Source organism: Alnus glutinosa, chromosome 2 (genome assembly GCF_958979055.1).
Source record: "Alnus glutinosa chromosome 2, dhAlnGlut1.1, whole genome shotgun sequence".
Taxonomy (NCBI): domain Eukaryota; kingdom Viridiplantae; phylum Streptophyta; class Magnoliopsida; order Fagales; family Betulaceae; genus Alnus; species Alnus glutinosa.
In genome coordinates, this window is record NC_084887.1 from 12,112,628 (window position 1) to 12,124,334 (window position 11,707).

The 11,707-nt window shown below is 35.2% G+C and overlaps 1 protein-coding gene across 1 annotated transcript; it reads left to right on the forward strand.

Moving 5' to 3' along the window:
- Positions 1-9,892: 9,892 nt before the first annotated feature.
- LOC133860287 (uncharacterized) lies at positions 9,893-11,254 on the forward strand. The gene is made up of 2 exons (XM_062295923.1): positions 9,893-10,558; positions 10,646-11,254. The coding sequence occupies exons 1-2, from the start codon at positions 9,893-9,895 to the stop codon at positions 11,252-11,254; spliced, it is 1,275 nt and encodes a 424-aa protein (XP_062151907.1).
- The last annotated feature ends 453 nt before the right edge of the window (positions 11,255-11,707 follow it).

Genomic DNA, 11,707 nt, shown 5'->3' on the forward strand with positions numbered 1-11,707 from the left:
ACTGGTGTGGTTGAACTCCTCCAAACATGTAAAATGTTGGTGAATAATATATAGCCTTGTTAATGCAATTACTGGTAACTTTGACTTAATTAGTTAAGTTGTTAGTGCATGCAGAAGCAGCAGTATTAAAAAAGGGTTTAGGTAAAGCTATCCCTTTCGATTCCCATAGTTGGTGGATGGTAGATATAACGAAACAACTATAAAACCTAAAAGAAAACAGAGGAACTGAGGAAGACTATCCATTATCATGGCTTCTACATTATTTCTTCAACAAGTTTAGCCAATGGACACCATCGATGTAAAGGAAAATTTTAGAAGAATTTAGAGTTCATTTCGGAGTGTGATTTCATAAGTAAAAAATGCGATTTTAAACCAAATCGCATAAAGTGTATACTTTGAAATTGCGTTTTAAAAAAATTGTGGCTTGAAACGCAGGAAAAAAAAACTGTGTTCAAATCGTGGACAATGAGATGTGTGTGTTTTTAAAAACGCTCTACTTTAAAAGTTAAATTGCATTCTTGAAAAATGTGTTTTCAAATTATACGTTTTAAAAACGCTATATTTTAATCGCACCTTTTAAAAACACAAACCCGAACATATCCTCATAAGTATCCTTAGAGGTAAAAGATGCATTTAGAAGTAAATAATAAAGGTACCCAAAAGTGGAAAAAATATTTAAAAACTATGGCAGAATTTCTACACTTTTTGGGTCTGTTTAAAAGTTGATACTTTTATTTTTTAATTTTTTTGTAAATATAGTTGACCCTCTTTAAGGACCTATTGATTTGTTTAATTTTTTCTACTTCACTAACTCTAAGTAGTAGTTGTACGCTTTAAAAGCGTACCAACTACTCCTTTTATAGTATTTTTACTGGGTAAAAAAAATCATGAAGAGCTTGTAATATTCAAATTAATTATCCTTTTTATGTATTATATTAGGTAATTAACTACATGAGCAGGCTGAAGTTTTAATTTTGCCAGTTGATCCGGATTTGGTGAATGGGTCAGGGATTGAGGTAATGTATTTCCCTTTTAATCCATTTTCATAATAAAATTTGGCCAATAATTTTTTCAACCAGTGATTGCTAGGGTAGCTTCTTCCTACTTCACTCCGAATCAAGTAGTGAGTAAAGAAAAAAAGAAAATCTTTTCCGAATTTAAATTGGTCCCCTTAAAAGTAGTTGGGTTAAATTTATTTTCTTTAAAAATCAGTTTTCATAAATCAGGTTAAAGCATATATATTATGATCCCTTCTTTCAAACGTATAAATATTTACTTATAACTAAATTTTTCATACTAAGGCTCGTGTACACTATTATACCTCGTGTACTGGGTTGCACGGTCGTTGTGATCATGACAGTGTTTGTGGTTGCAGGCTTGTTGACTCACCGATTAACCAAGGTGCACTTAGTGTAACAAACATAGCGATGGATTGCCACCTACACAAGCATCCTGCACTCATTGTGCTTTTTTATTTATACTAGCATTGGTACCGTGCTCATTCTTCTTTAAACTTTCTTGTGACCAAAATTATCTTACCTCCCTTTTAAATTGATTTAATTATTAATTTGAAATTATCATGTCAACATTATAAAATATATAATTTCTAGAATTACTCCTTTTTTTTTTTTTTTTTTTAGGGTTAAATACCATATTGGTACTTAAGTTTTAGGTTTTTTTAAATTTAGTACCTAAATTTTTATTTGTTTCATAGAAAGTACCTGAGTTAGGGATAAAAACCCATTTGATACTTCTGTTACATTTTTTGTTCAAATATTAACGATCCGCCACGTGTCAACCACTGATTGACATGTGGCACTATATAAAAGAAATTAAAAAAAAAAAAAAAAAAAAAAAAAAAAAAAAAAACAGAGCGAGAAGAGGGGTGGCCGACCACCCCCATTTTGGCCACCCCATGGCAAAAGAAAAAAAAAATAAATAAAATTTAGAGGGTTTGCTTTGAACCATCCCATGGGCCACGAAGCCACCCATCTTCTTCTTTATTTTTGTCAATTTTTTTTTTTTTTAATTTTACTATCTTATTATTTTCAATTAATTTTTAAAGATTTTTTATTTTTTATTTTTAAGCTTTTTTATATAGTATCACGTGTAAATTAACACGTGACAGACCGTTAATACTTGGAAGGAAAATGTAACAAAAGTATTAAATGAGTTTTTACTCCTAACTCAAATACTATCTATGAAACAAATAAAAACTTAAATACAAAATTTAAAAAAACTTAAAATTTAAATACCAATAAAATATTTAATCCCGTCTTTTATTACCCCTATGTGCCTTGTTAATGTCACTGGTTTCTGATGCTATGCTAGACACAAAGCCGCGATAAGGCCCATCCTTTTGTGACAAAGCCCACGACAAGTGGCATCTGGGTTGGGCGTTGGGATCATCAAATATATGATGAGACATCCATTGAGAATCAATGAATCATTTGAGACAAACTTTTTCTCCACCAAGTGAACAACAGGCAGTTCAATCACATCACACCCCTTGAGAAAAGTTTTGTTCAACAAGTGTATACAAATTACATATTAATTCCATGAACCAAAAGTTCAAGTTTTTACATTGATTGTTTGTGTTTTGCAAACTTAGCCTAATGCACTCTTGTTTTATTTTATCTATTAGGTTCCGTTTCTTTCTATGATTTTAGAATTTTTTTTTTTTTTTTTTTTTTTTTTTTTTTTTTTTAAATTTTATATATATATATATATATATATATATATATATATTTTGGTATTTGGTATGAAGAAAAATAATAGTCAACCGAAAATATTTTCGAATCGACGAAAAAAGCTTATTTAATTCTTCGTAAAATATTTTTCCTTTTGTGAAACCGTAAATCATTTTTTGAATTTAAGTTTCTCATTCTTCTACTGGACCTCCACCGGGCCTCCACAGGCAACCGTCGGAACTCAAACTTTTAGGTTAATTTTTTAAACTCTTTTATATTAATATTTTTATGTTGTGAATAAAAATTGATTTTTCTTGCTTAATATGAATGAAATATATATATAAAAAATATTTGTTATTTTCTGTACGTGTCAAATGTCTAAAAATATTTTCAGTGAAGAATATTTTATAGAAAAATGATTTTTTTGAAAACATTTTCTGGCAAAAAATATTTAAGGTCAAAACAAACGAAGCATAAAATAGAATTGTTAAAAGTGGAACACGACATGCAATGTATATGGGAATAAAGAGAAGGATCATTTCTATTTCATTTGAAATGCAGTGGAACTAGTTCCTTATTCAAAAGGCAAAATTGTCTAAGAAAAAGTAAATTGACAATATTACCCTAAAGAATCGGTTCCTCTCCATTTCATTTATTCCTAAGAGGAAGAATCCTGTGGAAATTACCAAGTAAATACATGTACTACTGTTGCTACAACAGTTAGTTCTGCAAATCTTTCCATTCTATGAAACTAGTTCCACTTGGTAATATCAGTCCAAGAGGCTCCACAAGCCTGCACGGCCCATTGGGCTCAAGACTTGGACGCTACTTAAACGAAGAAAATTAAATTCTATTTTTAGTCATAGTGATCATGTTTACAAATCGGGATTAGAAAATTAAGTGCTTCTTCTATAATTTGTCTTGTCATGTTGATTCTAATTTCACTATCTAATATTTCTCTGTTTTTTTTTAATTATTTTTTTAAACACCAATCGACCATTAACGTAGGCTTTCCCCAACCCATTCTTTTCAATAAATTAATCATATACTTACAACTCTTTTATACTTTGACGGTACTAAAAAGTTGTAAAAGAGTTGCAAGTCTAGTACTTTTTCATTTTTTTTTAATATATAATAAGAAGAAACTCTACGTGCATAGCTAATCATAGGGTTATACTGTGCTAATGTACGGATAAACGTTGAGCCCTTAAGTTGTCCCTCATCCAAGCATTAAGCCCGTCTAGAAATTCGAACCTCGGCCAACAATACGGAGAACAAACCCACTTTTACATGAAAAATTGAAGTTCATCTTAGGTCACTGATTAAAACTTTTTTTCTTCTTACAAAGATACTACTTAATTGCTTATAAACATTGAGAAAAGTTTACACTAGCTAAAAGTATGAGTTAAGGAAAGATACTGTAATTAATGTGTCTCACGTTCATCTTGGATTCAAATCTAACTATTAAAAGAAACGAATCTTAGAGTTGAAGTAAAATAATCATAAAAACCCAACTTTTTTTTTTCACCAATAGCTTTTTGGCCTAGTGGTGTTCTACTTTAATTTATAATATAATGGTTTTGATTTTTGAGTTGTAAGAGATCAAGTATATATGAGTTTATCCATAGTTTTTACCCCTAAAAAAAAATAAATTATAAAAATCATTTCCCAGTACATTTGTTGTACATCTCTGTACAATGAATTTACAAATTTACGAATAAATTTGCAAAAGGAATGAACCGAAAGCATACGAGAGAATGACATCTAACATCTCTTAAAAAATAAAAAATAAATGTTTCATCAAAGTGGATAAGCTACACTCGAAAAGGTTGCGGGGGTGGTGGGGAAGTGTAAGGAAGCATAACACATGATAAAACTCCTTAGAAGAAGTCTCGATGTCCACATGTTTTTATGAAAGAAAAAGACTTAATCCATTGGGGGGGGGGGGGGGGGGGGGGGGGCGGGGGGGGCAGGGGCCATTGTAGCGTGTGAATTACTTGACCAACTATTCCACAATCAATGTCCTGCTTTATAAAAGTACTTAAGTTAGGTAAATGCAGCCAATACAAAAGCAACACTTTGCTGTTATCATTGAGTTTTAATTATTATTATTATTATTTATTTATTTATTTTTAATTTTGTGGGGAGCAGGATATTACTCATTCTCCAAGCAACCTTCAAATAATTAATAAACACATTAAACTTGCTTGGCTTTCGCTGCATATATGGCCTACATATAATGTATGGCCTACACAGTTTCCAAATTATCTTGTCCTTCTTAAGCCACCCGATTTGGGGAAAAAGATGGCTTTAATCACTGATTAATCTATGTCTGGCTGGCTATCATCACAAAAACTGTCTTTTTGATTGTTTCATCGGAGACAGAAGACAACCTGTAAATGTGAGTCTCATATGGTATGGATGCCGATTGCCGGATAGTGGGTAGACCCAGCATGTTTAACACCCAAACATGCATACTAGTGGGCCTAGGTGGCATTTATACATGTCCGCCTAAAATATCTTTTGGATTTTTTTTTTTTACTGTTTGGCACACCGGAAAATATTAGTCAATTTAAACATATTCATAAGCCATTTGTTGCCATCCTTTCACACCCTTGGACATGCTATTGTGAGAGGGCTCCTTACGGGGCTACCTGTCCAAGTCGGTTTCAATTGTCTAAACACCTGCCTAAATAACTATGCTTTACAAATGTTTTCTTACAATTACCTGCCCAAATTGCTAATAATATGAGCATTGGGCAGGAAATTGCATTGAATCTCAATCCACCCTTGAAGGCCTTCTATTGTTATATACTCTCTTTTTCGTAACTCTTCGTCGCCGTCTCTTTTTCTTCCTTTGACCTCCTCATATTATTTGAAAATATATATATATATATATATATATATTTGTTGATTTTCTACACGATTCAAACGCCCGATAATGTTTTCAATTGAAATTAACATTTTATACTAAAACAAACGATGTCGTAGTTAGGAAATGTTGAAACGTGCAATTTGGATTTGATTCGAGTGCTGTTAATTAAATATATGCTACAACTTTGTTATAATCTTTTTACAAATTAATGTGATAATTCACATGTCACTCATCACATTAATCATTAAAATTTGAAAACTCATTTACTATATAATTAATCACTAAAATGTGAACGATCAGATGACGATTAACGGGACACTTATTTTGAATTGTCATGTCATTTGATTCATATTGTTCCCAACTTCCCTGTGATTGGCAACTTGGTTCAACCAAAACCAGCCAAACATGGCCCATTTGGGGCCTCCACAAATGATCACCTATTAGGCATACACACCCAACAATTGGCTCATCCCTTCTGGAATGGAATGCTTACATTGGGCCCGTTGGTTGATCGAAAGAGAAGTCAAACTTTGCCCAAATTCTCAATTAATTATCCCATATTATATATATATATATATATATATATATATATATAATCAATTGCCTAAGCATTTAATTATTTGAGAAGGTGACACTAATTAAATATAAATAAAAAACTGGGGTCGGTTATGAAGTCGATGGTGATGTGAACAGGCATGTGATTATGTTGTAAATATAGGCCATGAGAGAAACACTTTGTACAAAATGCGAATGGAAGCCACCTAGAAAGTGCTTATTCTTAGTCGTTTTGTTTGAAGATCGGACTGAGACTCCAAGAGAAGTCAATTATCAATTATGCATGATTTCTTCTGCAATAGCACCCACGCAAACGCCAAAATGTGCCTATCTCCTTGTATTCTACATTTAATTCGTCTCAAATTCGATTGGTTTTCTCTAAGGTTATTGAAAGTGACAATTTTTTTTTTCCCTTTTAAATTGGACCGTGAGTTTCTTTATGAGATGGTCTTAATATATGTTCTGTTTGTTTTAACATAAAATATTTTTTAGAAATTATTTTTTTTTTTTTTTTTGTACTTGGTACGACATAAAATGGTAGTCAAATTGAAAATATTTTCAATTGACTAGAAAATCTTATTTAATTTTTGTAAAATAGTTTCCATTTTTTAAACCCTTAAATCATTTTCCGAGCTTGAACTTTTATTTCTCAAGTTGTTAAACCACTGCCAAAACTCCACCGGACCTCAATTTTTTAGATTTTTTTTTTTAAAAAAAAAAACTTTTTTATGTTGTAAGAAAAATTAATTTTTATTGATTAATATGATTGAATGAAATTATTAAAAATATTTTTGATTTTTCATATAATTTAAACGCCGAAAAATATTTTATTAAATAAATATTTCTGACCGTAAACATTCTGAATATTTGGTATGAGGCGGAGATATTTTATCAGTTCAATTAATTAGTTGCCGTTCAATCAAATCTCATGGGGACACCTTTATTTCTTCCTTTTTGTGTGATATACAATAATACATATATGTCAAAAGGGATTGGCTGTTTGGTCCAATTTCAAAAGGCGGCAAACCTTTGCTTCAACCTTATCACACACATACTCAGATATATATTTAACGAAGAAAAAGACATTATACTAATCTCTAATCTCCCTTCCGGCCCCCAAAAAAACACCATTAAAAAAAATAAAAACAAAAAATCCAATCAAACAAACAAAAACACAGAATAAAACCACGTAGGATCAATATCCTCTCTAATTGACTGCCCTTATGTTATGAATTTAGTGTCAGACTAGTTTAAGCATAATCTGAATTATGTCTCTAATGAGCTTTTAGACACATTTTTCTTACAAATTGGTTTTCAAGAGCGAGTTCTATTCAAGGTTTATCATTTGGGATAAGAGCCGGTCACCACGTCGAGTATGAGATCGGATGCAGTTCGTCAAGTATAAGAATGGATTGCGACTTTGTGGTCGAGTCACGGAAGAAATGACTTATAGGCTGGATTAAAATGTCTTGATACTATATATGAGCATTATATTATGTCATTGAATACTGATAGATGAGCGGAGCCGCCATAAACGTTGACAGTCGGTGTCTACGCAGCGTGTATAATATGCTCTTGTTGAACACTCTTCCTTTACTAATTTTCAAAGTGACTTTTACTTAAAATTTATATCACTGAATTACAACGAATCTTAGCTATGTGTATAATAAATTGATCTGAGTCATGGTCATTACCTGTGACTCCACCATCTTAATAGACAGTTTGGAGTTGAGAGCACATGGAGGATACATGGCCGAGGTGTTAACATAGCTCACATTTTGTCGGCCACCCCAATGTACATATGAATCGATTTTTGTGTAGGAAAGTTTCTTAATTATGCATGTTAGCGTAAGGGAACATATATGGTAAGTTTCCGTTTGTGGTTGTCAAGAATCTATGACGCAATAAATAAAAATATCTTGTTAAATTTGAATTTTCAGAAAGTAAGGGAAAAAGGTCTTACTCCTCTTGTGGTTGACAACGCATCCCTTGCAAGAAAAGAAAAGGTCAGTAGCTACCAAACTCTCTCTTTCAAACTCGTCTCGTACAAGAAAGAATCAAACAAGACGAGTGGGCCTTGAGCAATTAACGCTGTGGTCCCTCGTTCCTTTCGTATACATTTTTCTTACTCAATTTTACATTACTAAAAATATTTACGTCGTTTATTTTCAAAATAGAAAAATGTAATTAATGTTGTTTACAAAGAAAACACGTGTTTTTTTTTTTTTTTTTTTTTTTTTTCACCTAATAAATAATCAATACAAATATATTTTTAGCTGTTGGGATTAATCCCGCTCGGTCCCGTTCATTTGAGGAATTACAAGCCTCTGAGTTCACATGGGCTCACTGGTGATCGTGGGCCTGTGGCCCATCAGATATGAACCTGTGAGTACGAATACCTAGGAGCCTCGGGAAGGTATTGTCCTGGGACCAGAGCAACGGATTGGAAATTCGCTATACACGATCCCAGATATTTTGGAATCGCACCCAATCCCTAGAAATCCGGGACTAAAACTAATCCCGAATTTGTTACCGGGAATCTCGCTTTGAGATTGCTAAGGAAAGAATATTAGTATGGAAAGTAGAGAATACCGAAGTTAAGGCCTTACTCTGACGACGCTCCTAGGTCAAAAAAGAAAAAAACTAATGCAGTAAGGTTTCTTATCATTCAACCTATAAATAGGCTTATACCTTTGGTATGAAAGGGGACAGAATTATTGTGCTTAAACATACTTTTCACTAAAATACTGACTTAGGCATAGGGGTGAGCAATGCCGGCCACCCCGGCGTGTTCTTTTGACATTATCTATTTTGTAGTGATCTGGAGACGTGAGGAACATTGAAGGGTGTGTTGTTAAGGTCATACCAAAAACTGTACCAACAGTTTGGTGCCGTCTGTGGGAACGTTTTTCGTTCTTATCAAAATATATCCGATATGGCAGTAACAACTCGCTCTGACAACCGAGTCACCTGGCCAAGAAGACATGCACCAGAGCCAGCGGCTCAACCAAATTCGCCTCCAGAAGGCCATAACTAACCACCACCTCCTTCGCTAGTCCCTCCCCCAGGCGATGTAGAACAGAGCGAGATGGCGGCATTAGAAGCCCAAATAGCATTCTTGACTCGATAGAATGCAAAGTTGCCGCTCTAAATCCCCATACAATCTTACTCTGAGATTACAAGAAATGGTAGGGGGAGGAAGAGCATAACAACAGGGCAAATCGCCGAGACCACCATGAGGACAATTTTTACGAAGAGGATCGATGGGAAAACGAGCCCCCGGTGGTATATCACGATGAGATTAATTTTAGGAGGGATTGATTGAGTCAATGAATAAAGGCGCATTTCTGACTTTGACGAGAGAAGAAGCATATCGAACCTTGGATCAGTTGTCCGACAACTCCCAACAGTGGGATTTTTCAAGCTATCGGGATAGATCAGCTCACATCCAAATGAAAGGAGGCATCTACGAGGTGAAGGAAGATATGGAACTAAAGATGAAGTTAGATGCCCTTACTAAGAAGATCGATGCCCTCGTTATAGGGAAATCCATCAATGTGGCGAACCCATTCCACGTGGATTGCTGTTCTATCTGTGCTAGCCCCATTCACTCAGCACAAACTTGTCCTTCTTTGCCAACCTTTGCCGAGTCATCAATGGAACAAGTTAATGCTTTCAATGACTTGGGAAGCAATCCAATGGACCCTTCTCCGAGACTTACAATCCTGGGTGGCGAAACCATCCTAATTTTTCGTGGAAGCAGAGCCCACCAATGAATCAAGGGGGAGGACCTCATCAAGCCCATAATCAATATCCCCCCAGATTTCATCATCTTGTTCATCATCATAGTCGCCAAGCACCACCAGCACCAGCATACCAACCCCCTACTCAAGCCCAAGCCTCTTCTTCACAGTTCACGTTAGAGGACACTATTAAGGCCTTCATACAGCTTACAGGCCAGTCCATCAATGAAGTGAAGAATGCGACCATGGTGAACACCCAAGCGATTGCCAAGATAGAGGTTCAAATTGGTCAAATCGCAAATCACTTGGGTGAGAGAGAGAAGGGAAAGCTTCCTAGCCAGCCCGTGCCCAATCCAAAGTTACAATGTACTGGTGAAAGTTCTTATGCACACAGGCAGGAGCATGTACAAGCTATTGTCACACTAAGGTCTGGGAGACAAGTGGACAACCAAGTGGTTCTTCATGAAGAGAACCCTGCTAAGCCTCATGGGCGAGATAGTGGCAACAATGAGGAGACAGAAGAGGAGCCATCTAAAGCCACACCCATCGTTGATGATCCTCCTAGGTCATTTGTGCCTAAGGCACCATACCCAGAAAGATTACTAGCGCCTAAGAACGGAGGGAAGTTTGAGGACATTTTGGAGGTGTTCGAGCAAGTTCAGATTAATATCCCATTTTTGGATGCCATCCAGCAAGTTCCATCTTATGCCAAGTTCTTGAAGGACTTGATTAAGGTTAAGAGGAAAACCAATGTCCCGAAGAGAGTTTGTCTAACCAAGCAGGTTAGCTCAATCCTTCAATGCAAGATGCCATTAAAGTACAAGGACCTTGGGTGTCCTACTATCTCTTGCATGATAGGACTCAGCCGAATTGAGAAGGCTTTATTAGATCTTGAAGCAAGTGTGAATCTTTTACCCTATTTGGTTTATCTGCAATTGGGGTTAGGGGAATTAAAGCCTACATCCATGACAATTCAATTAGCTGACAGGTCGGTGAAAAGACCACGGGGAATCATTGAGGATGTTTTGGTAAAAGTGGACAAATTTTATTTTCCTGTGGATTTTGTTGTGCTTGATACAAAACCAGTTCAGAATGTTAGGATTCAGATACCGGTAATTCTAGGGCGACCATTCTTAGCTACGGCTAATGCCCTGATTAATTGTAAGACAGGGGTAATGAAGATTTCTTTTGGCAACATGACAGTGGAGCTGAATATCTTTGATGTCATCAATCAGCCGTTAAAGTATGATGAGGTCGAAAGTGTATGTTTGATTGAGGAAATCAAGGAGGACATTGTAGATAAATCAAGCATTAAGGACCCCTTAGAGGCATGTCTTGCTCAATTTGGAGAGGATTTGAATTTAGGAGTCTACTCCTCTGGTGAGCAGTAAGAATGAGGAGAACATAGATGAATCAAACACAGAGGACCTCTTAGAGGCATGCTTCGCTCAATCTAGATAAGATTTGGATAAGTTACTTGAGCAAGCTGATGCCATTTTGGAGTCTGCTCCTCTGGTGAGCAGTGAGAATGAAGAGGTAGCAATACCTGAGCATCCCAAGAATGAACTTACACCTCTACAAGACATTGTTAAGTATAATTTCCTAGGCAGAAGATGTTTTACCAGTGAGTAGAGCTTTGGATTTGCTTGATGCTCCAGCGGAAAAGTTACCAGATGTTTTAAGAGAGCACATGAAACATAACGGCTGGACTATTGATGATAGCAAGTGGGTGGGCCCGATTCAAGACGTGCCTAAGCGGGTTGGTTTGACTATAGTAAAAAACAAGGATGACGAGTTTGTGCCAACTCGTATTCAGTCAGGATGGATAGCATGGATAGACTACT